Raw genomic sequence first — 27,583 nt, 5'->3', positions numbered from 1 at the left:
TCTGCCAAAAATGCAAATGCATTTGACCACTTCATGATCTTTATAAATATGCCTGATTCATTTTGAACATAGTCTTACAACATTTCCCATGGGGAGTCGTGAAAGGTTGTTTACACCACACTAAAATCATCTCACAGCAAACTGGATTTTAACTGGTTTTTGCCTGCAGTCTTTGAACTGCTTTGATGCAACTACTTTTTTCAAGCACATGTGTTCAAGATGTTAAAAGGCTCTTTACTTACTGCTGTCAAAAGTACTATTGAATCTGAATGCTTGTTAGATAACCTACAGTAGTTTTAAATGCTAATTCACAAACTGAGACAGTCTTTGGAATGCTATATGAGAAGGGAATAAAGAATAAAGCTCTTTGGGTGATATGTCGTTGTTGCAAAGAACCAAAGGAAAATCAGTCATTTATTAGTTATAATCAAAATATACCTAAACAAAAATGAGACCTCAATTTATGCGTTGCTAAATATTGAACCGATGCATTCTTCAAGCCTTAGTCGTATTGTTCTATTTTTGCCATTCTTTTTGTTCTTCTCCTGTCAAATTACTGCAAAGGCACAACTCATTTTTCTATGCGGTATGGTGTCCAATGATACTGTGGTGGGAACATGGTATTTTTTTTTTGCCTTTTACATTTTAAAATGTATTTTATTGTAGCGCAGTGGAGACAAATTCAGTGTACAAATAAATGATGCTAGTTGTGGCAGGGAGGGAGAAAGAGAAATTAAGTGAAGGTATTTTTATGGGGATTTTATTTCTCTTGCTTAGAATACTGGAGTCTTTGTCTCTGAAAGACTTCAGTTAATCTACAGGAGACTACTCTCCTCCTCTGTCTAGTTTTCATGAAGAGATTAGCAGACTTGTTTCCCATCACTTTTTTTTTCCCCCTACGGTTAGATTGTTTTCAGTGATGTGGCTCCAATATAGGAAGTTTTGAAGTGGAAATAATCAACATTATCTTCACTGGTTGCAAACCATTCCAGTAATATGTCTATGAAGTTATCTTGTATGTACCTACTGTAAAAGCCTGTGAGCTTTTGCACTGCTGGCTTATGGAGGCTGCAGATAACTTGGGATTTTTCTCCATTTTAATCTAATAGTGCTACTTTTTACTGGATACTGATAGAAAGAAAATAATTTCTATTGAGGTGGAATATCTCATTTCTATTTGAACATTGTGTTTCACAAAGGAGTTTCTGTATATATGTATATATAAAGCAGGAAAAAGCTTTTAAAAGGAATACTTTACTATAGAAAGTATCCTGGTACAGGAGACAAATCAATAATTACATTCTTCTAAAAACATTTCTTTCAAACTATACTGAATTTTTATGTAATAACTTTAATGGACAAAAAACCATCTTTCTTAATAGCTACTCTTCAAGTTAATGCTTAAGATGACTAAAACTCTACACTACAGAACTCTGATTTGGGACAGTTTGTTTACTGGTTTGTATTTCTTTATTTGTAAAAGAATATACTTAAAGCCATGAGCTTCTTCCAGTTGTTAAAAGTGTGCTTATTACTGTTGCCATCTCTGTCTTCACCAGGGCTGCCATAGTTGGGTTGCAAGAATTTAAATAGCTTCTGCTTTTCTTTTTTCTTTAAAAAGCAAATCATATTAAGCTTAAAGCACATTTATTTATTCTTAACATTAGGAAAAACAAGCTTTTACAGTAGTTGATCAAGAGCCCATCAGTCAGTCTAAGTCTTCCTGTTTTCCTCTGGGAGCTTGAGGGAAGATGTGTTGATCTGACAGTGTCCTTTTCACATGAGTAAATTGATCAGAATACTTCCCGGTTTTGCCTTACCTCTAACTCCTTGTATATCATTCCTATGGAAAGGGCACAGATTTAAGAGTGCCAGTGTTTTATTAAAGGTATTAAAGTTTTTGAATTGCCCTGCCATGGCGTGCTCCTGCAGCAGAGGTGAGAAGTAGGGGCAAAGCAGAGGTCAGGAGACAGCGTTTATTTAGGGGATCCATCAAAGTGCCAGCATAGGAAATCCTTCTGAGAGCAGAGAAGGGCTCTCTCCTGTTCTGTTCTTCCATGGGTATAGGTAATGCCATATGAAGTTCTTCATCATAAATGCAAACTAATGCAGTGACACCGTACCATAACTTATTAACACTGTTATGGATATAATTTATTAACCACAGAAAAATGACTCAAAGTGGAAACGAGAGTAGTTATCATTTTCTGTCACTGTCATTAGCAATACTCTGTTTTGTGTAGGTATGGAAGAACTTGCTTTAAAGTAATTAAGCCGCTGTGCTCAATGCATAGCATCTCTGAAGCCCCATTTTCACTTAGAGTTTACTGTATTTTCTGAAGCAATCTTGAATTTTGTCTATTTAAAAAATTGCTCATATTTGTTCAGAATACTGGCATTCTATATACTGAAAAAAAACTAAAACCAAGCCAACTATTTTGTAGCGCAGACATACTTAATAACTTGAAAATACATGAACAAAACTTTGAGAGCGAGTCTGTTTCAATTATAGAGTCTTGAAAACTTAACAATATTATTTGCTAGAGAGTTTGGTTTATTTTACTTTTTAGCCATTTATTTTCTTGTCCCACTAAAACCTTGAGGCACGAGCTCTTCATGCCTTTCTTGATAAAATACCACTGTGACTCTTGCTCTCATTAGGAGAGTTGAATACATGGTCCTTTTTGAAGCTGCTGTAATTCTCACTCTGTGGCTGTGTGGCCACCCCTGAAGGTCAGTTTTATTGCTCAGTGTATAAGCCCACATCATGGGGAATCCCTGTCAACATGACTTGGAACACTTGGGATGGCCAGGAGCAAACGCACGCCTCTGAATTGCTGTGGAATTGCAAACAACCATTCAGACATTTAGCCTCAAATTTTTGGTATCAAGCAGTCAAGGTAAAAGGACATTTCAAATTTTGCACGGAAAACCCAAGCCTGTTCTGAATTACGCACTAAAGTGCATGTTTTCATGCTTTACATCAGGTTTGCAGATTTTATTGCTAGAGACTGGCAGCATGTGCAGATGCCGACTGAAAGACTTTTTGCATTTGATACACACAGCTTGCTTCATTTCTCTTTCCTCTCCAGACCTCTTTTGATGGGGAAGGTAACTTGGAATTTAATCTAGGGCTCAATTTTGGGCCGTCTTGTGCATTCCATTAAATTGGTCTATCTCGCGAGTGGCCTAGATCTCATTTCCCTCCTGTTTTGGCTCTTCAGTCTCCAAAGGGTTGTAAAGAAATTGTTCTACCATCAGTTCTTATTTCCAAACCCTTGCACAGAAGCTCTACTCTACTTCGGCCTTCTGGGAGCTGCTCTAAAGTGATCAGGCAGGCAGGCAGTTCTGTTGCATTTACTTACTTAATGTTTGTCCTTCAATGTCTCGCCTTAGTCTTAGCATTTTCATACTTCACTTTCACTGTTTTGCTCTGTTTTATTTTTTATTACAGAAGTTTCTTCTTACTTCCACAGTTAATAACTGTGAAATATTATTGAATTATATATTTATTCTGTATTTATTCAGATATTGATAAGGGTTTTTTCCTCTTTTGCTCCTATTGAATTACTACATCTTTCTCTGTTTCTCTGTGTATTTATATATATATATATATGTATATAAGTATGATATATATAGTTCGATCAACTTTTATGAGGAAGAGGAGAGCAGCGTGGGGTATTGGTCTAAGAAAAGGACAGGAAATCCTTTTGATAATTCTAGAACAAACTCACGGTGTGTTTTGAACATTTAGATGTATCCCTTATCTTCAGTTCCTGTAACCTTTTCCATGAAAAGATGATAACGAGTCACCTACCAAATGATGAGATTGTAGAGATTCATTAGTATCTGGGCACTGCTTTAAAAATACGGCAGCGATCAAATGACATTGACTTTTCTACTAGTATTATCTTACCTGATTTTTTTTCTACAAAAAGATATTCTAAATGATTGTTGTTAGTATTCACAAACAGCGCTTACAAAGCACTGCAAAAGCACTTCTGAAGCAAGGTATTCTTTTTTTTACCCTGTAGTATCCTGAAATGTGAAGGTATTTGGTTGGGGATTTTTTTCCCTTCCCTTTTGCTCATCTTTTGAGACTGTTTGTATCTAGTCTGACTCTCAGGACAACCAGGAGTCAGTGCATTATAGATGAGAAATTCCAGGCCTGATATAGAGTACAATCTCAAATCTCAATGGCTTTTTGTTCAATATTTTGTAGGGGACATGCAGTATTTAAAAAAATTATATCCAGAGGCTGTGATACTTGGGGACATAGTAATTTACAGACTATTTAAAAATTTTTGGAAGATATTTGTGTGTTCCTCCCTTCCCCCGCCTGTAATGTCATTTACATAATTTTGCTCTAGGTGATGAGGGAATAGCGTTATTGCAGTCAGAGGGATGTATGCTTGCATTGCATGAAACGTATGCATACACAGTACAAGTGCTGGTACGATACCCAAGTCTGCATAGCTTTGCACTTGTGACAAATATAACTATCCTGACTGCATTTTTAGCAAGCTTTCATCCTGTAGTGAATGATTCTCTTCACCTGACATGGGCATGGTATAGATCATATACTTTCCTTTCTGTTCAGATACCCTGCCCTGAATTTGCATGCTGTTTTGTTCAGACTTTATATGATCTGGCAGAGACAACAGACAGAAAGCTTTCTTGGAACATCAGTGTTTCTCAGTTCACCTGATGTGAAGGCACTTGGCCATCATAGCAAATAGGCAGCTCAATAGAAATCCTCTCACATTTCCACCGCTGTTCTGATCTACCCTTCCAAAATCCTAACCAAAAAAGTTGTGTTTGCTAAAATTAAAATTTCTGTACCTATAGATAATCAAGGAATGAGCTATTAAGAGTTGCCAAAATATATACTTTTTATGAGCAGTTTTTGATTCATGCTTTACTAAACCAAAGGTGTTTTTTGCCCCCTCCCCTTTCAATTTTACCTGCCTAGACCTGAGATCAAGTCCTTGGATTTCTTTGTTGCTTGTAAGTCTCTTCTGTCTTCCTCCCTTCCCCCAATAATTAATAACCTGAGTAAGGAATGCAGCTCTTTCTTCTGCTTTAGAAGTTACTGTACTTTAGATTTTAAAGATGCCATTAATTATTTCGGGGAAGTAAATCCTTGAGGGCCTGGGCTCAGCTTTTGGCAGGCAGGGCTTTTCAACCCACTCCCCATTGCTCAAGAGCATTCACTGTGATGTCTCTTCAAGCTGACATGGTATCTGGATTTTTAAAACATTTTCAATTAACTGTTAAAATTTCTGCCTAGAATTTTTAGTCATCCAGATAGAAAGGGCACTGCAAAGCCTATTGCTGATGGGATGAGCAAGATATATTTAATAGGTATTTGGGTAGAGCTGTGTGAGGACATTCAGAGGGTACTCAGCCTTTCAATTGACTGATCATTTGATCATTGATTTATGTTCTTTAGATGCACCTAAACATTCTCAGTGTTAAAGCTACACCAGTCTATATGCAACTGTTTTATCTGTGTAGCACCCTATTAAAGGTGAAAATATATAGTTCATTTTTTTCTGCCTCTTTATTAGAATTAAGTATAACAAGGATGTAAAGTCACTTTCCAAAACAGTTATGAGGCCTGAAACTATTGTGGGAGGAGGGCGAAAACATATTTTGTTCTTCAAACAAATGCAGTGTCTGACTTCAGTGGTGTCTGTGAGGTGTCAGCATGTCCCTTGGTATCTGTGCTGTAATGTGATCTGCTTCTGAAAAGTGGAGGAGTCCAAGAGAGGAATGGTGCTAGTGTTGAGGATTTTTGTTGTTGATGTTTGATTTTTTAAGTTTTGTTTTTACACTCCTAAAGTCAGGAGTTATCAGCACCTGTCCTCCACCAGGCTCTCTTGCGAAAAGTACAAAATTAATGCTTTTTTAGGGCTGTGTGTCCCGCTTTGAGTACTAACCATTTTTGATTGTATCTTGGCAATTTTGAGAACTGTGTCATGTGAATAATTATCTGCATCACATGGACTTCAAGTTTTAGAGAAGTTACAGGATGAAAAAGGAACACAGATAGTTTTCTTCTGATACATTTTCCTCCTAAAGCATGCATGCGTTGTAGAACTGAGCCCATTTGTAGTGATGTTCTTCTTTTTGTAAATACACACATACACATAACCATGTTCTTTTTTGTTTTTTTTTTCTTCTGGGTACATTTAGTGGGTTAAGAGGCAGTCAAGTAATGCACTTCTTTAGAATTTTGTATTCGTTCATATTCATTCATGTTTCTTGCATACCTCTTAACACAGTCACAGCCAACTGCTAGCCCTGATTAATTTCTTTTTTACATCATTTCATTAAAGAGTTAACAAACCACTTCTCCAGTGTTCTTTAAAGTAAGATTGCAAATAAATATTTTTTTTTCTTCTTATTGGCAAATTTTTGGCTGTGGAGTACTGCACAAGTATAAACAACATGAGAGATCCTTTAACATAACATGAGAGAGCCTTTAGTCGCTTTGCTCCCCAGCTTTGGAACTCATTGCCAATTGAAGTAAGGAAAGCTTGGCTGTTGGGACTTTTAAATCTAGACTTAAAAGTTATTTGTTCTGTTTAGCATTTTTAAAATGATTCTATTAGGAATTGTATGTGCTTCAGTTTTAATTTTAACTCATAATGATTGTAAAGCACCCTGGGATGCTTGCATGAAGGGCGCTACAGAAACCCAAGATTGTATTGTACTGTGTTGTAATGTATTGTATTATTACATGGTACTGGAGTTGGACCACGGACAATTCATATAGAAAGCATTTGAATACTTAGCTAAAGATAAGGGGTGGGGGGGGGATACTGTCTTTTCTTGCTTCTTTTCCCCCTTTTCTGTCAGTTATTTTATTAAACTAAATTAACATGGCAGTTATTCCCTAAGAAATGCCAGCATAATTTACTGCTGCAAAGGGGCTCAAAATGTAAACCAGATGATAAACTAAAAATAAAAAAGTCCACATTAAGATTTAATTGCACTTCCCTTTCTATATTACGTTCTTATGTAAAATACATTACAAAACAGTACATTCTTTATCACTTCCTTCACTTTTAACTGAATTTCATTAACAATAAAGAAATATATTGTCTCTATTTTCAGTAATGTCACTTGACAGTTAATCCCTTAACTTGATGTACATGTCTTTAAGATTTTTTTTTTTAAATGAAGAACACGATAGCACTGACTGGAGCCAAGTATTGCACAATCATGTGATTTGCAAGTTTCCCAGCTCGCAGCTTTGCCAGTGCAGGTCAATTCACACCTGCCACACTTATGCCATTCTGGTCCTCATGTTGCTTTTCCTCGGTGATTGTCAGAGGTAGAGAGAGTTGTGCATGCGGCTCCTTCCTTCCCCCCTCCCTCCCCACTCCAAATGTGTGGTAAACCTTGTGCATTGGAAGTGTCTGCTCAGGAATTAAATGGAGTTTAATTTCTGTCCATTAGAAAGCTGCGATCCACATTGCCAATTAAGCCTTCTATTTAAAGGGCGATGAGATACGTATGTCTACATCTTAATCACTGCTGTGACTGGTTTGCAGAGACCTTCTCTGACTGGTTCAGTTATTACTAGCAGTGGTGGGAGGCACAGGGATTGATTTATAACCAATCAGCGTGGTTATAAAACCTACCCAAAAGCTGAGCAAATTCTGTAGGTGCTGTAGCGTCACTGTCAGCAGATTTGAAGCTGAGGTACATCTGTATTAGGGGATGCAGGAGTGTAGGCATAAAGATGAGCCAGGGAAAAATTACTTGCACTGGTAATAATTCTTACCTGGCAGGAGCAAAAGCAAACAGGACCCACTTGTTGAGAGGCAGTGCTCAGAGACATGCAACTCTCACCTTGTCAGACCGGACTCATTGCATGCCTTCACTATAATTATAACTTAGAGGAAAAGAGATGAGTTTCTCAGACTGAGCAAAAGTCTGAAAGCTTACTCCCCCACCATCACCGCTCTTTTTCTTTTTTAATTAGTGATTAAGTTCTTCCTTTTTATATCCAAGAACCATGGTAGAAGAACCTTAAGGCAAGGGTGAGCTCTGTCTCTCTTTGCTTAGACACTTCCTTAAGAGCAGCACAAATGGTATCAGATTCCACTGGTGCCTTGCAGCAGTGATCAGAGGACAGGTTTTTCAGGACAGTAGCAGCCTCAGATGTGCCTCACTTGAAGCCGTGCACTAAACTGCTCAAAAGGGAAAGTTCTGTTCCCCAGAGGTGGAAAAGGATGGAATGTTCTCCTCATATACACCTATCTCGCTTATTTTTATTTTGTTTTTTAAGTACTAAGATTTCCTACACCGAGAACTGCTGTTCCTCTATAAGCTTGCACCAGAAGAGGGGAAAGTATGCCTGCCTGTGCCTCTGTTCCAAGGGATTTGATAATATACAGTAAACTGTCAGGGAGAAGGATGACTTTTGTGATGATGAAAAACTGAGACACATGCAAAGGACATTGGTGTCAATGGCCTTTCTTGAGCCAGAGAGAAGATTTCAACTCCATAAGTTTAGCTAGGGTGTTTGTATTTGAATCAGTATTTTGGGACTTCCTTAGAATTCTAGGGGTTGTGTGTGTATTTTTATATATATATATATATATATATATATATATCACAATAAAATTCCACCAAGATATATGTACCAACTCACACATCCCTGAGCTCCTAAATGTGTGTTCCTTACTCTGCACTACTTTTAAGGAGGGTCTTTGTGTGCTAAGTCTAATTCAGCTCATTGTTTTTTTTTTTTTAAATTTATATATTTTAATGTTAATGCAATGACTACTCAAGAAAAATTTAGTAAATAGAACCCTAAAGTGCACATACATATTCCTCATGGAAAGCTAGCTGGAACATTTCTCTTTTGAGAAACCTTCATTGAATCTTGGATCTTTTTATGAATTCTTCAGAGTGTTTACACTTTTCACAAACTCTTGCTAGTGAAAGATGGCAACACAGAGGCAAAACTAATACCTTGGCTAACACAGCTGCTTACAATATCACCTTTACAATTTTATGTTGCAAAAGTTAAGAATCCATAGCAAGTTTCATTCTATAAATTACTTTTCTCCTGACAAATTTTTATGTTTTTCTCAGTACAGACAGAAGTGTGTTTGTGTGCTTTTAGCAGCACATCCGTCATAGAATTTGGGTCTATATGATTAAGAATAATCAGATGTACATGTGGTTCATAAAGAGGCATGTGACATGAAACAGTAAAACTGAGACTTAACCATTTAAACAAAGGATAGATAAGGGATGTTACATTTGGCACTAGAGGGGTATTTAAGTGAGCAATCAGAGGCATGAGAAATGCTCTCAGTAGGAGCAGAAATCAATGAAGTTCAAAAAGCTAGTCATACATTTAAAAAAAGAAAGAAAAAAGGTACATGAAAGGTACATTTAGAGGCTACAGAAAGAGATTACAATGGATATGATGAAAGATCCAGCACAAGAAGTCTTCAGATAAATACTTGATGATTTCTCTAGCTTAGCCACTGGTAACTTGGCTGAATTTGGAAATTGCTGGATGAAGTTCTAGGGTCTCATTTTATGTAGATCCCAAAATGGATGCTCAAAATGGCCTCTTTTAATTTTAAAAATCTGCAAAAACTTATGTAAAAATGGGAAAGAGATTAAAGAAAAGGCTTATCCTTAACACCAAAAGAAATTCAACAAGACAACTGTTAGTGCTACTGAGTCTGATGACTTCTTGTCTGGACATTGTGCCTTAGGGCTCAACTTCATGCCAGACATCTGATGCTTTGCTTAGCAGAACAGTGGAATCTGAGAAGAGACTTGCTGAAAATCATGTCCTATTTCCCAGAAAGGAAATCTTCCTTAACATGGTAGGTAATATTAGGCAAAAACTAAAATGAAAACAGCCATTGTGGCTGGGTGAAGATAATGCAATTATCAACACCTCTATCAGGAGTATGTATATACTGCAGGTTTGTAGAAAATTTTAGTGTACACAAAGCTGACTTTAATGCATTAATAGGTCTAAAATGTCTTGTATCACACAAAGCATTTGCATTAGGTTAATATTTGAAAGCGTGTTCATTAGGACAGCATCACAGATAGGAAACAAGGCAGAAGCGCTCTGACCTGGCTAGAACAGAGTGGTTGGAAAGAAAAGCAATCCATCAGAGAGGAATGCTGAAGGTGTCTCATATTTTCACCAAACCAGTCTGTGAGATCTCCAAGACCCACCTACCTCTTTATTCTCATACAAGAAATTCTGGTTTGTATCTTAGACTATTCAGATTGTCCTCTTGGTTTCTAGTTTCCCCTAGTATCCATTCATTGCATCCCAAGAAGAGGTGACTGCAGGTGCCCAGGCTTCATGTAGTACATTGCCTAGTGTAGGAACAGCAGCCTTCTGGAGAGATGCTGAGGCTGTCACCACACAGAACTGGTAAGAAGGGATGTATCTTACTGTGGTTTTCTGGACTTACAGTCCAGCCCAGGTTGTAGCATGGCTTCTGAGTTTGTCTTCATCCAGCAGAAATTCTGTCTGTACCCCAAGATAGTGTTGTGGTGGGTACCAGTGGGGAGAGCTCCTGAAAACGTGCATCCCCAGCTCAAGCTGAAAGAGAAGTATAAAGAAATCTCTTCATTTCATAACAGCTCTTTTAAATGGATTCCTGGCTGAAATGGATAGCACATTTCTTACTCATGGAACTCTCAAATTTCAGAGCTTTGCTGGCAAAGACACTTGCATAATCAAAGTCTTAGGGTGTAATAACTCACCCCTCAATTTCATTTTCATTCTGTGAAGTAAACCAAGAATTAACTTATTAAATACTGGTTATTTTGCATTCTGTATTTTATCCAAGTTGTTTTTAGGAAGGGTTTAGCCAGGACTTTTACTACTAAGTATCTGCCATTTACAAATCGTGTGCAGTAAAATCGGGATTCTTAAAAAGATTTGTGTTGGACATCTGACAATGAAGACAAAAATGCGTTATGTCTCCTTATCTTTTATAGGTTGAGGTTGTGACTTCATTTTCTTTCCTTTTTTTTTTTTAGTCTAAGGCACTGTGCCATGAAGCTTGTAACGCAGTTATGAAGTTCTTCAAATCTGAATTAACATTTCCCACCTACCTATCTTTCTCTCTTTTAAGCTTTTAACCTTTGTAGATATAAGAGTAGTATCTTGGGAAGCAGCTTTTTATTTGAGCTTTATTTATATCCATCAGTGGGAGATGCTCAGAAAACATTGGGAGAATGCTGCTCTGTCATGCAGCAACTGGGAATTTACATTACAGAATGGTAAAAATAGTGCAAGGATCAGTTCCTTCAGATGCTGAATCCTCATTTCTGATTTTCAAAATCTTCCCATGTGTGGGTATATTTCTATCCATATATAAATATATGCGTATATATGTATATATAATTTGGGTTCTTTTAGTTTTGTATCTTCCCTCATTACACCAATGTAGCTCTATGTTTACATTAATACATACCTTTAAAATACTTAAAGACAACATAAGACAGAAAAGGAGGAGGAGATAATTTCAGTTTTTCAAGGATAGGAGAAAGGAGGAAAGGCATACTAATGTATTGGAAGAAAAGCTGATGCCATCACTGTAAATCTGCCTTTTATTCAGTTTTAACTTACATGGCCAGCATTTGCCATGCAGATCCTTATTCTCCTGACCCTGGCAACAGTATGGAGGTCAGATAGCCATCCAAGTGCAATGCCAAAGGCACAAACAAAAGTTTTTTTCTTCTCTGTCCATCTGTGGGTTTTTCTCTGATCCTACATGTTTGTAGGGCATATGACAACAAATTCCATTGCATTATTTGCTATAGTTCAATATAATGGACCAAGGAATTTAACATAATTCTTTGTACGCAGTTAAACTGTCCATGTCAGGACTTCTTGCCCAAAAACCAGCTAGTGGCTGGATATATTTGGTCTGCTTTTATTCAGAATGGCAGATGATATTTCTCTGCCATGCCAGAACACTGGGAACGACATTTTGCCCTGGTTGGGTCTTTGCAGTACGTGGGCTGGCATAGGCTCAGGCAGGCTAAAATCTTTTGATTTGGGGATAATCTTGTGTTATCTGGTTGGGGCTTGAATGTTCCCTTCTCATTTGAAAAAAGGTTAACGTGGAGCCTCCTGAGAAATAAGCACTCGTAAGAGTTCAGCTTCTGTTAGAACTGATGCTTGCTATTTCCATGCAAACAAAAGCCACTGATAGTGGCTAGAATAGAGGAAACAAAGTTCCTCTGTCCTTTATGAAAAGATCCCCCCCTCCATCTGCCCCCAAACTTTTAAGTTCTGTTCTGCAACTTTATCACTATTCAAACTAGGTCTAGGGACAAAGGCCCATAGCTTTTCTCTTTTACTTTTTTTTAAAAAAGCATGTTAAGTTTGCAGCATTGGAACATGCCTCCCTGCTGGTGTCTAGGGACGTAAAGCAGGGGATTTATGGGAGACAAAATAGAATAAAGTCTTAAAAGTTTGGCTTTAAAAAATGGAGCCAGTGGTTTGACAGATTGTTCAGTAAATGTTCGTTTTATTGAGAATTATAAAAAAGGTGCTTAATGCCTCTGTACCACTAATATAATACATTAAAAGGGTACTGTCAAGATTAGTGTTTCAGCTCTGAAAATTGACTGTAGGGTTTATGGGCAGCACTGTTCATACTCTGCTTGTAAGATGAGGTATCTTCTACTTACCACTTTACAAAACCATTATGTTGTTACAAGGCTTTATATTGAAAAACTTGATAAATAGTAAAACGTAAATATAATCTTATTTGAAAAGTGAGAGGATAGTTGCTGCCTGTCTTATAGCCAGATTTAGCAGATGCGGGTTTGAATGTAAAACAGTTGTGAAAATAGCCAGTGCCAAACTAGTGCAAAATTAAACTTGTGGGGTGTTCTGTTTTCAGTGTCTGTCATTGTTGAAATACTCCATTTCAAAAGCATGCATTCCTTTCTACAGAAAAAAAAAAATCAGATTCCTTAGTTGAAATTAATTAGCATTCAGAAACCAGATAGCATGTTTTTGGGTATTCATGAGATCTCTGTTTGAAAAAATGTTTTTAACTTGTAGAAATGTGTTGCAACACACAGATGGGAAGAAAAAGAAAAAAAAAATCTCTTTAGCAAGCACTGTGTGTAAAAGGAATATTACATTTTGCACGCTCCTGATTACCCTGTGTAAACAGTTTTTGACATCTGTCTTTATAGTTTTCGAGGAGAGGAAGACTTTGTTAAAAGAACCATTTTTATACAGCAGTCACCATTTCAGTCTTGCTTTACCTGTATTATGAAAGCAGATGGTCTGCATGTCTTTTGAATATTTATAACTATCAAAAACAATCTCTTGCTATTCACCCTTAGGCTTATGAGATGTCAGGACTGTTCTGGTTGAAAAAAAATCATCTTGGGTGTTTACAGAAAGGGGATTACATTAAGCTGAAATGACTATACATTTTCCAGTTTAATATTTGTCCATCAGCTGTTTAATCGTATTTAGATAATTGTGTAAATAAGTTGTTGCAGCCCTTGCCCCTTCCACTGAGCAGGCTTGAAGCTTTAAACACCAATGAATGAGTTGCTAAAAAGCTCAGATTTTTTTTTTTCCTAGTAAAACAACCTGGAAGGCCTAAATAAGTTTTGGTTACAGTGCTTCTTTTGAGAAAAATGTTTAAATTGCAAAGGGATCCCTGATATCTAATTCAGACGAGTTGTTCTAGGAAGCTGCTGTGTCTGTTACTTTCTCTTAAGTCTGTTAGCATGTATTTGCTCTGTGTAAATACTGCAGCCCAAGTACCCCTTCATGAGGCATGAAAACAACCTTATTCTGCCCATATAAAAATAATTTTAAGGTTATTTAGTGGAAGTTTTGGGACTGTGGGGGTTAAAAGCTTTTTTGACTGGAAGCTGAGCAATCACTGATAACAGATTTTGCTGTGGTTGGTTGATTTGGCAGAAAAGCATGAACAGTTTTGGTTTAGATGATTGAATTAACCTGATTAACATTGTTTTTGTTGTTTTGCAAAAAGGACAACAGTATACTTTTAGTGATGATTGAGCAACACTTCACCTGGTTGAAGAGCAGTGTTAGAGGCAATGACTCAGAAATGCCTCCCTTGAAGCACCTGCAGCAGTGGCTGCAGCAACGAGCCGGCATGAAAGGCTCGGGTCCTTCCCATATCTTGCAGGATGCACCTTGCGCTAGATTCTGGCACAAAACAAAAGGTGTCTGATGCTACCATTTTATTGGGTTTCGTTTGATGGGCATATGAAACGATTCCTGCTTGAGATTTATGATATTTCCCCAGGGAGTTCCCCAACTTCTTTGAGAAAAAGATGGTGTCTGGTATTTAATCTCTGGTATTTAATCTTCCAGAGAAAATGGGATTTGGTTCAATCTACGCTGGGTGAACCTCAGCTGAACCTCAGAACAAATTCTACCCCTACCTTCACACAGTTGTTGGATGCCTAATTATAATTAACTTATTTGGCTAAAAAAAGAGCACTTGGGCTGCAGCAGATGGTATCATTCCAGAATAGTGGGATTTCTGTGAAGGTGGCACCATTTCAGATGAGATCTCCCGATTCTCAGAACATGACTGCAAGTGATATGGTTGGGGGGAGGGAGATATGGGAGAGGAAAAAGAGGGAAATTTGAGATCTTGAAGGCTCACAACTTACTTTTGTGGATAAACTACAAGGAGATAAGATTGCGTGTCCATGACCAGTTTTTGCATTCTCTTAATTTTCTTTGCAACATATGAAAAAGAAATCTGATTATGAATGATGCATGTGATGCATTTGAATATTTGTATGATATATTTATATTCGTCATCCTTGTATGGTGAGGGCATCTGCCTCTGTGCCTCACAGATAAGGAGGATATGTACAATAGTACCAGGATATGATGTGCTTCAAATACAATAATTTTGATTTTGATTATTGATAATTCAAGACATGGGTAACTCCTTGTTGGTAATGACCCATGTAATATGAAAAGCATCAATATGCCTTCAGTCTAGATAGTGAATCTCTGAAGATCACTAGCTCATGGGGTTCATCTGAAGTTTTAGGCCATAAGCATACCAGACAGTTATATATGTAGATTGGTATTAAAATGTACAAGAATTCTATAGCAGCAGGAAATTTCTATAGCTGAGTGTATCTCTCTGCACTGATGTGACTGCACGTTTAATGACAATAAATAAAGAATAGAAACAATGAAATTCAGTGTTGTCAAGATATTTTCTGAGTTAACAAGGTAATAATATTTTATCTGGCTTGTAAAATTTTGCCTTCAGTGAATTAGTAAATAAATCATTGATTCCTTCTGATGAGGATTCTTAGCGTAGGTAATATCACTTGAATGTTTGCATGAAGTGTTCTCAAAGAAAATGCAGGATAATTTTCATTTTTAAATGTGTTTATAATGTCTGTCTTTTTTTTTAATCCACTTTGAAGAGCAGGAGTGCCATCACAGTGTTAGCCATCAAAGCTTGAAATTCACATTGTGTCAGAGAAACTAAAACTCCCAGCAGCATTCCTTAAACAGACCAGTCCCCTATTTGGTTGTAAAGTAACTGCATTAAATTTATTCCTGAAGAAGCAGGGGATGTGTTGCAAACTACCATGTCATTTGTGTATTGTTTTTGTAAAATTACATGGGAGGGAGCACTAGGAAATCTTAGACAAACATCTTCAATAATAGGTAATTTACTAAAATTAATATATGTATTTTCATACTTTAAATTAGTTGGGCAGGAGAACAAATCTGAAAGGGGCAAAGTAAAATAAGGTAAGAGAAACCCACCTTGAAGTGTAAATGACATCTGCAAAATACACATGAGCTGGTGTGGGATGATGGCCTCTGACAGGTGCAGTTCCCCATTTTGCACATACAGATCTGCAGTTTCTGCAGTAGTCTGTGCAGTCATATAATTTGCCAGCTCAGATCCACAGGACTTTTAAAATCATGCCTTATATATCATGTGCCCATGTTTAAGATGGTTTAATCTATAAAAGAGCTTAAAAGATAATTTTGTACATATTCAACCTTAAGTATACTGCTCTTATACTGGAAATTGCAATTGGGATCAGCTGAGCTTAGTTCTGGTCTTTCAGGCTAGACTATTAAAATTTCACTCTCCTTTCATACCACTGACAAAAGACTTCTAGCTAGTTTCAGAAATGACAGATTAGTATCATGAAATGGCAAGAATTTTGGTGATTTGGAGAAATATTAAAATATGTGCCTGGTGAGTAGGGGATATCCACATTTGGCATAAATAATTCTGCCTCACTCTAGCAGTTCTGAGCCTCCACGAACAGCTTGCCACTGAGCAGTGCCTTAGAAAATGGTTATAATGAACTTCACTAAGATCAGTAAGGAAGGTACTTTCAGTCAGAAATTGAACTAGGCTTTTAAGAGAAGAACTTAAAGTAACATTTTTTGCATTTCTTCTCCAGGCTCTTCCTTCCAGTGGCTATTGTAGTCGGTGTAACAAAGGGTTGATGCTCTAAATGATTCTTCAGACAGCACAAATATACCTAAATGTTACATACTGAATAGTGAAAAAATGTAATAATCAAGGCTTTGTCTTCTTGACTGTCATTGCTGTTTTGATACACTGGACAATTCTTGTAGTTAAGCCAAAAGTAACTACTTTCCACACAGAAATTTTAAAGGGTGGCAAAGTTCAGTCTGTTGAAAGTATATTTGCTAATTTTGTTGTTCATACATCATATACTGAGTATAATTTTCAAGTTGGAGCATTATCTCATTTTGCGAGGCTTAGTCTTAATTGATTTGTAAAAGAATGTACTGGAACTGAAAGTTTTATGCATTGTAAATTCCACTATTTTAAAATTGGTCAAAACTGAGCAGAAGGTAAATTTCTCACTGTAGCTATCTGATATCTCGAGAACCTTTGAGAAAAAATCATCTTGATCTTCCTTTGGTCTATTTTACAGCTAATATTCAGTTACAGAATTAGACATGACAATAAGCTTTTCATAAGCCTGTTTTTGCAAATCCCTTAAAATACCCTGTTTTAGGAAAAACAAGGGTTCATCTTGGGTTATTAGATACATATTTTATTCTACTATAAATCTCATATTTTTATCCTATTCGTAGGTCATTCAGATAAAGTTTTATCCTATGATTTTTTTGGTGTCGACTCTGTGATAAGTGGCACAGAGGATGGGCATGGGTAACTTGGGTCACTGCTTGCATTTGTAAAGGCAGTGTAGGAATTGTATGCCTGTGTGGGTGTGTGAAGGGTCAATCAAATTTAAAAGCAGAAATAGGATGAACAAAATTCACTTTCAAGATTAGCATCTTCTGTCTAGAGCCCATCCCATTGCATGATGTTTCTTGGTCGATAACTTTGTTCTTCCCTTAGTACATCTGCTATTTTTGCTCCCATTTACAATATACCTTGGTTTATTTTCATGTTCAATAATGAGTTTTTTAAAAGGCTTCGGATTATAGGATTTTAAATGCAACATGGTTCTCAAACTTTAAAAATATATTGGCTCAACAATTGAAATAATTTGTGCTTTGACTTGTACTGCTCTGTATTACAGATTTTTTTCTTCTTCTCCCCTTTTCACACAGAGTATGATTTCTTCCATTGTGAACAGCACTTACTATGCAAATGTCTCAGCAGCAAAATGTCAGGAATTTGGAAGGTGGTATAAACATTTCAAGAAGGCAAAAGATATGATGGGTAAGCAAAAAAAAAAATTGCCTTGATGGTGGTTACATACCATTATGTGTCACATTGAGGTCTGTCACAGTCATATAAGAAGCCAGTTCCCTTCATGATAAGTTTAGGATGCTTTTGATGAGTAGATGTAGAAAGTACATATATAGTGAAAGAATTCATTTAAATAAATATTTGCTATTGAAACAGCCAAGCTGACTTGGGTTGCCAGAGATGTAAAGCTGTCATTCTGTAAATCTAGAGATCTTCTACCACCCAGAATAATTGTTTAGAAAACCTGTTCCTGGAACTGTGACGAACTGATTTTTTAATGTATGTATTTTTTTTCTCATGCTGGCTAATGTATATTTAAAGAAACAGGCTTCTACAGCTATCACTACCTTCCAGCAAGAATGCTGTAATTTTATATATTCATATCTTTCTCTAACCTTGGGACCCTAATTTCAATTAATTTTAACAAATAGTGATTGTGACAATTGTTTGCTTGTTGTAAGCACAAGTAAATTATTGAAGAAAAAAAAATCTGACAATTCTGTGATACCTTTTATCTTTCTTAAACCTGTTCACATAATTTTGAACACTATGTCAGAAAATTTCTACATAGATTTCAACAGAATGGAGAAAGAGGACCTCAACTTGGATTGAATTTTGAGCTTGACTTAGCTTTCAGTATTTGAGGCAAAATCATTCATCTACCCAAACGGGTTCCTTGCCTTTTATAGCTTAAGGCTGTAATGAAGACAATGCATCACTTTTGTGATAATTGCTTGAATTACTGTTCCGAGTGAATGGCCCACTTGGGTTGATCTCTACTTTCCCTGAGTGAAAAAAGACAGCTTCTTTCCATAATCTGCTTTGTACCTCCTGTGCAACATGGAACCCTTCTTCTGAGACCACCAAATTTAGTGGGAAGACTTCACTTGGTTTCAGGTGGTCCATGTGTGAGGCAGCAGAGTGGCCATATGGGCAGAATGACCTTTCCACAGCAGCCTCTCCCACATCCTTTGCAGCGGTGCTCATGTATGGGGCAACTCCTGCAAAATTTTATTTATACGCTCTGCCAAGATGGATTCATCTTCCATTCACTTGGAGTCAGTGAAGCCAGCGAATAGAAAATGTGTGTTTGTGTATTCTTGTATAAAATGATACTGGCAGAAGAGGCAGCAGCATTGCCCCCAAAGCCAGCTGTGTGAGGGGTAGTAGAGCCTCTGCTTGGGTATTGATCCAGGCTATGGACACTAGAAATCTCTGAAGAACAACTGGCTTGCTTTTTATTTATCAAATTTCTGCCCATGTAAGACAGGGGAGGAAGATGGGGATGTGGGTAGGAATCCAAGTGCCAATTTCTTCATCCAGATCTGATACTTGTCGAGGAAAGTGTGGCCTTGCACTGATGACTGTTAGTGAAGATCGTAACTACTGTGACAAGCTCAGACACTGCCTTGAAAAAAAAAAAGTCTTACTAGGATAAGAAAAAAAATTGCTCCAACACTTTTGTGAAAATACTGGACTTTGGGTTTTTAAATAAAGCTTATTTGCTTAAGGCTATTTCCAGACCAGAGCTGCTGCTAAAGCTCTAGAATAAAAAAAGTCACAAATGCTGATAAAAAGGAGGCTCCTTCATATCAACCTTGAGTTATTTTATATTGTTTAATCATGCACAAGAGGGGAACTGGAAGAACTCTTGTAGTTTAAAAAACTGTGCTGTTATTTAAAAAGGAGGGTGTGTCAAAGACAGATGAGTTAATATAAGAAAAAATTCAACCATGTTGCAAGTCACTGAAAAAAGCCATGCATACATGGTTGCAAGATAAAGCAGCCCATCTGTGTAATTTACATAAATTATACTAGTTCCTAGCAGTCCCATACAATTGATGCAGCATCTAGAAATTAGCAGAGCATAGGGAGGTCTGCACCTCACCCTGCTTATTACAGATTTCCAGTGGCTGGGAACTGCAGATGTCATAGCAGGGACCTCTTGGGAGGAGCAAAACCAGTCACTGGGGGCTTCTGTCTCTCTGACTGCGACATGTTTTCCCACAAAAGCCCTCCTTACCCTTTGCACAGATGCACTTGCTGTTTCACCTGCATCATCTGCAGCACACAGTGGGTTTTTGTCTCTTGTCTTTGCCCCATCTCTAGTTCTTTACTGCTTTGTCTGAAGTCCCCTGTGTCTGTCACAGTGGAATGCAGCAGCCCCACTCATGGTTGGGTTGCATTGCACCATTTTACATTTGTTTATTTTTATTAGCATGTCTTGTGAGGAGAGTCAAGGTTGTGATTTTCAGTCTGATATTGGCCTTTTCAATGTTTCTTTTCTGCTGTAGTTGAGATGGATAGCCTTTCTGAACTATCCCAGCAAGGTGCCAACCATGTCAACTTCGGTCAGCAGCCAGTCCCAGGGAACACAGCCGAACAGCCTCCATCTCCTGTTCAGCTTTCTCATGGTAGTCAACCATCAGTTCGGACCCCGCTTCCAAACCTGCACCCTGGACTTGTATCTACTCCCATTAGCCCTCAGCTGGTAAATCAGCAGCTGGTAATGGCCCAGTTGCTGAACCAGCAGTATGCAGTGAACAGACTTCTAGCCCAGCAGTCCTTAAACCAACAGTACTTGAACCACCCTCCTCCTGTCAGTAGATCCATGAACAAGCCGTTGGAGCAGCAGGTCTCAACGAACACAGAGGTGTCTTCCGAAATCTACCAGTGGGTTCGTGATGAATTGAAACGAGCAGGAATCTCACAGGCAGTATTTGCACGCGTGGCTTTTAACCGAACTCAGGTCAGTCATCTTTCTTCTAATTTTTTTAAAGTCTAAGAGTCTCTTCTTTCTCTCTCTAATTAGTAATTGCCATCTTCTAAGTCTGCCTTCTCATTTCTACCTTGTCTCTTGGTTCCTCTGAAGGAACCATGCTTTCTTGCAGGATTACTGTCCATGTTGACCAAGTACTGAAATCCTCAGGGACTGGTTTGTGGAAATATACACTGTTCTTACAGGAAGCATGGTTCCTCTCCAGTTGTGATGGTCTATGAATAGCTGAATTTCCCAGTAAAGGAAATTAACAGCTCTGTGCAGAGCCATTCACGAAGTCACCAACAGATTGCCTTTTGTGTTGTAGAGTTGTACCCGCTCTGACCACCTGCACGCACTGAACAACCTGGCTTCTTTCACAGGTGTACTGGAGATGGTCTTTTATCTATACTTGTGTTTATTTTTATTATTTCCCCGTGAAAGTCCTAATAGCATCTTTTCAGGCTTCTGAAGAGATTAAAAATTAAAAACTTTAGATCATCTACTCTCTTCATGTATTTTTGTAGTTTGTTGCAAAAACAGTAGTTGCTGAGCTTGCCGGTGTCCACGTCAGAACATATACTTCAGCTCTTCAATGCAGAAAAAGCCAGCCCTAGCAAAGCTGATAAGTAACACTAAAATGTGTTATTTTTTACACCTGTTTTAGAAGCTAACCCTGTTATAATTTATTCTGCTCTATGAATTTAACTTAATACCATGTTGCATGGAATTTATTCAAGCAGAAATTATAGAAGAAATGTCACTATATTGGATGCAAATAATATCTCAAAATTTTAGAAGTATGTTATAACACAAAATAAAATATTTTTAATAGGACATTGTAAAATGGGAAATATTTAAAAAAGACATAGGTAAATTTGCTTTCGGTTCCCTATTTTTAAATGAAAACAAATACTTAGGGAACAGTTTGCCCATTGAAGATTATAGTATAACAAAAAATATTATCATTTGAGCTTCTCTTGAAACATTCTTGTTTCTCCCTGCATAGCTTAGAGAATAAAAATTCTGTTTCATATGCTCTTGTGCAGGTTTGAATCAGCATGCCATTTATAATTGTTCTGAATTACTATTGCCTTACAAAATTTACATCCTCCTTTAGCTAAAAGAAAGTAGAGTCATTGTGTGAATTCTCTGTAGGGCTCTGTGTGTGTGTATCTTTCCTCTTTACAGCAGAGGAGGTTTTCAAGATCTGGGCCTTTCATACCAAATTTCATTGCTTATGTGAACTCATGCAAGGATTATTTACATTAAGTTAGGTCCAGGCAGTGTTAGTTGTTACATTTACAAATAAGAGAGTCTTGTTTCATACAGTGTTTAAAAATTTAATTATTAATACTCTAAGGTATTAAAGCAATAGTAGTAGCTTCATGTTACAGTGGTTTGCAGCTGCCATCTTACCTGGACAAAAAAGCCAAGCAAGTAATTCAGAAAATAAAGTTTATTTTATATTTACTTCTTTCTAATGTTTGCCTAAAAGCACATTGTTTTATTTAAACTTTCCCCCCTCTGAAGTGGTCAGTTTTTGTCAGCTAGTTTTGCATACAGCTTTTGGCATTTCCTTTGTGCACAAGCAGTACTTGTTACCTGAAATACAAGGATGATTGGTTCTGACTGGACATTAAATTTATATGACAGAGTAGGAGAAAATGCTCTTTCAATGTGATGAATGTGACTGTAGAAAAAGCTTTCTAGTGCAAATACTGATTCTTTACTTTAATATTAGTATTATTACACTAAATATATATTAAAATATGTATTGCTATGTATTTTTCTTACTACAAATGTTATTAAATATTTGTTTAATGTTCAGTTCTTCTCCAGAATTTGTGGTTAACTAGCTTAGTAAAATATGTTGAGAGTGACCCAGAACTGGGAGGAAGCCCCAAAACGAACACTGAAAACAATTCTCCTAAAGTGATACGAAAAACACCTATATATTTTGTCAATTTTCAATCAAATCTATTTGAAAGAACATAGAGTAGTATTCCTACATCCTACAAATTGTTTTTGCTAATCAAGCTAGTATTCACAGTTAGCTAGAAAAGATTTTGCAGTATTTGTTATGTTTTGTGGCAAACATAAGGAGCAAAAAGGAAAAATACCAGGAGCCTAGAGAGTGTCAACCTCAGTTTTGCCAAGAAATATCTCAGCATACTTTTCATATGAAGCAAAGCCCTACTGAAATACAGAAGAGTTTGTTGCAGGTGCATTTCACCTTTACAAACCTGGAAATTGTTAATTTTACCCATAGTGACAGCTAATATCCAACGGTAAACACTGGTACCAGCAATTTTTACATGAAAAATTTAAAAATTTGTTCTGCTTGCTGTATTTCTGAATTCCTCACAGCTTATTCAAGCATACATGACATTGAGCTAAAATTAGGATAGTACTTTAAAACTGATGCAGTTGAGGAGTTATTTTCTAATAGTGATGTAATATCCTAAGTTTTGGGGGTTTTTGCTAGAAAATGCTTGTTTAAATTCATGCTCTGTTTTCTGAGATAGAAAGCTAGCTCAGGCTTACCAGTGACATTTTTGAAACTGTCATAAGCATATTTGAGCCGTGTCCAGGGACCATATCATGCCATCAGTTTCTAAAGGTGTAAGAACTCACTGAAATTGGTTCAGAGTTCTGTGCAAGAAAACCCTGGTGTCAGGATACAGTCTCAGATGAGGGGAGAGATTTGCTTTCAGTGTTAAAATTAAGGAAGGAAACAATCTATAAATTAAGAGTTATTTAGCTTAATTTTTAGGCAATAAAATGGTCTTCGAAATTGGCTGATGATGCTGTTGTTTTTCAGACTTATGCTCTACAATATGAATACAGAATTTTGTGATGGTTTTTGGGTGGGAAGTTTCTGCCAGTGTAATGTGGTAATTCAACACTTGGTCCTCATTTTCAAGATTTTTTAATTTGGCTACAAAAATGTCAACTAGAAATATTTTCTATCTTACCACAATCCAAGAATTTGGCAAAGTGAGAACTAGAGAGTCTTTTTTTTTACTATTACTAATTATCTATAAAGCTGAAAAAAACCCCCTTAGCTACACCTTAGAAGCAAGTTTTTAAGAAAAAATGTGACTTTAATGTGTTCTTGAGTAATTTCCCCCCACCCTTAAGTTCCAATTGGTAATTTCAAAACTGAATTCTCAGGAATGTGCTTTGTAAACTTTATTCAAGGTCCAGATACCTATAACTTGAATGAAACTTTCACATCTATACAGGCACAATAAGACAACTGTTGCAGGGAGCAGAAGTTTTGGCTGAAGGAATTTCTCTATGGTCCATCTAGGAAGCCTTCAGACTACAGTAGGATCTGAAGTTTAGCTTGTCCTTCAGCAGTTGCGATTCCAACTCACTGGATGCAAAGAAACAGGTTGAATCCTGTTAGCACCTCCTTTCAGCGCACCGTGGAAAACTTTGTTGAGTTAGTACTTGTGCTGGCAGATCTGAGTTTCACCTCAAGCAAGGTGTCCAAAGGTCTCCAGTCTGCCAGGATAATTTTGGTAAATTGAGATGCTTATGTTTCAGTTGCCAGTTCATCAAAAGAATAAATATAATATTTTGTTTTAGCTGATGTCAGTGCACTGTGCAGATACCTCTACTGTCCTGAAAGAGCAAGTTCCATATTTTCTTGTGCTTTGCAGGCTAGAAAATGGTATTTGTGATCAGTTTGCTGCCTTGGGTAGCCCCAAGCAGCCAGGGTGACAGTGAAACATGCAATGGGGTAGCCCCCTAAAGTGTGGTGCCACAGGTCCCTGTCAGCAGAGAAGCTTTGCCTACTGTTTCAAATATTAAGTTAAAGTGGGAGTTTAAACTCTACTCTGTTGTGTCCTTAAAGCTGGAGTGCAACAGCAACATTTGTTGGGTTGAACTGCCCTCAGAGCCCTAAACAAATAAATAAACTCCTCTCCCATTTGTGTTGTGTGTTTCTAAGTGTAAGCGAGTCAGGAAGTGAAAGGCTTGAGTTCCCACAGTCTGACATTTGACTGGAAGGTGCAGCTTAGCCTGGTGCATGGAAGGGTGACGAGCCCGCACTGTGCGAGCAAGGAATTGTTAGTCATGGTTGTGGCTGGAACTGGAACTGGGGGCTGCCTCTCTCTGTTTGTGTACACTTTCAGCTGTCAGGTTTGCTGCAGGGACTTGGGTGCTATTATACACAGGTGACCTCATGGCTCTGTCTTTATGAAAGAAGGGAGAGTGCTTTTTGCTGCTTTTCCGTGTCTGAATTTTGATACTTTTCTTTTTCCCACAAGTGACAGTGTTTGATCGGAAGATTTTTGAATATTTCTCAGTGTTTCTCACTTTTCTCTCTCCCTTTCTACTTGAGCCCCATGCTTGTTTAAAATATTAACTGTCAGGACGTACTGCCTTTCATTCTTGTATAATGCCTTTTCTCATATGTGAAAACTTCTGTGTATTTAGGACTGTGCTCATGCTAATTCTGGGCAAATGCTATTTCGAAGGAGAATGCTTGGATGCACTAAATGGCTCTGTGTAATTGTAAAACAAAATCTAAGTTTACACAAGCCACCTTCTCAGGCACTACTTTTTTTTTTGCTTCCACTTTGTCTTTGGCACACTTTATTTTCCAGTAAAATGAAAAATGAAGATGGATTATTCAAAATTGATAACAGTAATGGACCATCATGTAATGTTTTATTGAATTTGAGTTCTGTAAATTATGTGGTAGAGAGAAATTTGCCTGCTTAAGTATAACAGAAATTGCCACTGTATTCATATAATTCTTCATAGTGTAATTTAAGAAAAAGTACACTATCCATATCACTATTGAATAAAAGGTAAAAAGGTGCTATTACACTATCATGACAGCTCTCCTCTTGTTACTAAGCGACATAGATAAATGTGTCTGCTTATAACTTACTTGGCTAGGGTCCAGGCTTGGGAGTGGAGTTTGGGAATAATCTTCCACCTGGACATGGGATAGGAGGGCCCTGCAACAAAGAGGGACAGTGTTCAGGGATGTTCTGCATGTTTTGGGAAGGTTTGGGCAAATTGCATGTTTCTTCTGGAAGCTTTGAAGTTCTATCACACTGATAAAAATCTATTTGAATCAGTGATTATGTTCAAGGAGGAGACAAACTGGGGGCCAGACAGGCAGTGTTTTTGTTCATATTGGCAGACACTTTAATTTATCTCCATTTTTAAAGAATTTGTAATGAGCTTTTGAAAGCCTTGATAATATTTATTGAACATTTTTGTGCCATTAGTAATGAATTATACTTGTGATGACATGTAAACCTTTTTTTTCCAATGGAACCTGGGAATATTAAAAAAATACATTTCCATTGCAAAGAGAATACAAGGGAGGAACAGTGATGAGGGCTCTGAGCCTAACAGTGTTTATAATCTCTTTGCAAAACAATCTTAGTTTTTATGCAATTTGAGGTACAGTATCAGGAGATCGCACCAAGACTAGTATCTTGGAAAACCAGTTCAAGCCTGGTAAAATGGACAGTTCATCTGTGCACATCAGCACAGGTCAGAATGTGAGAGCCAATATTTTCGTTCTAGGATTTTTCCCATTGTACATCTTGTCTAACAACTTTTAGCTAAAGTTTTGTGCTCAAAAATTGAAGTAGTAGCAATTATATAATATGTGAAGCAGGCAAACTGTGTTCTAAGTCTGCCTGCACCTGGTGCTACATCTTCATTTTCATGGGTTTTCCTCACATATTCTGACCTTTAGGTTTCAAGCCTAGAAGCAAACTCCTCCTGCCTTCTCCATGCTCTGTCATCTCCTCTCCTCTCCCTGCATTGCTGTCCTCTGCTCTGCTCTGCTCCCAGCTCAAAGACTCATGACAGTGATTGGGGAAGAGAGGAGAATGAATACTTAGTGGCATTTCTAATCACCACAAAGTGTCTCACAGCAGTGGAAATGCAGGCAAATGTTAAAAAAAAAAAAAAAAAGAAAATATGAACAGCATTTTCTTTGGTTACTTATTTCACTGAAGAGGAAAAAGTTATACAAGAAAACCAGCCTTTTCTAACTTTTTTAGCTGCCCACTATGTGGCTAAGGCTTATACAAGCAAATATTTTCTATTATGGGGTAAAGTATTTTTTAAGATCATTTCCTGTAGCTGACAGTGGGGTGGCTTTTTGTAAGGAGTCTTCTCTCCTGACAATGATCAGTCCACTTGAGTTTCATTTTTCTTGCTCATTTTTTCATGGAGAGGTATCTCCAGCACAGAAATCACACATGTTTACAACTACCTATAAGGAGATGAATGATGTGGGCCTTGGTCTCTTGTGCCAAGTAACAGCAGGGTGAGAGAGAATGTTCTCAGGTTATGTCAGGGGATGTTTAGATTGGCTATCAGGAAGAATTTCTTCTCCAAAAATGTTGTCCAGCACTGGAACAGGCAGAGAGGGAAGTGGTGGAATAACCATCCCTGGAGGTATTGGAAAGACATATAAATGTAGTACTTGGGGACATGGTTTAGTGGTGGGCTTGGCAGTGCACAGTTAATGGATGGACACAATGATCTTAAAGGTCCCTTCCAACATAAATTTTTCTATTATGTTCTCTGTATCCTGTGCTCTGCAGACAGCTTTTCCTTGTCTCCAGTAGAACAAAATCATTTTTTGCCTCCTCTTGAGGTGGATTGTGTAACCCTACTACTAAAAAACACTGGTAACTGTGTATTTGAATACTTAAAAGTAGAAAAAACGATAGACACAAATTTATTTGCCATGTTTGCTAATAAGTAAATTTATTATTAGACTAACCATTAAGAAAAAAATTTAAAACTTGACCCAAATGCCACTTTTTCAGTAACTTGTTTATTTACCTTCTGGGAAATTTCTGCCTGGATACCAGAAAACAGGAGGGATCATGAAAAGTGGTAAGAAAGAATCCCCTGAGATTATTTTTTTCTATCCTCCTCCTCTGAAATATTTTTCATGCTTAATGCTGGAAAGATTGTTGGGTTTTTTCCATCCTGTTGCCTTGTTACACGTGCAGGCACAGACAGGGCCATGAGGACCACACTGGCTGAGGTGTGG

At 37.4% G+C, this 27,583-nt stretch overlaps 1 protein-coding gene across 5 annotated transcripts in view; it reads left to right on the top strand.

Annotated features, from left to right (window-relative positions):
• The window catches only part of SATB1 (SATB homeobox 1), a 91,943-nt gene that overhangs the window by 27,918 nt on the left and 36,442 nt on the right, over positions 1-27,583 (top strand). For all 5 annotated transcript variants that reach the window (XM_030967536.1, XM_030967544.1, XM_030967553.1 and 2 more), the window contains 2 exons: positions 17,633-17,744; positions 20,069-20,523. In XM_030967536.1, coding sequence (XP_030823396.1) covers positions 17,633-17,744; positions 20,069-20,523 — 567 coding nt within the window. The remainder of the gene's footprint in view (positions 1-17,632; positions 17,745-20,068; positions 20,524-27,583) is intronic.

The sequence above is a fragment of the Camarhynchus parvulus genome, chromosome 2, assembly GCF_901933205.1.
Source record: "Camarhynchus parvulus chromosome 2, STF_HiC, whole genome shotgun sequence".
NCBI lineage: Eukaryota > Metazoa > Chordata > Aves > Passeriformes > Thraupidae > Camarhynchus > Camarhynchus parvulus.
This window is presented reverse-complemented; position numbering and strand designations above follow the sequence as displayed.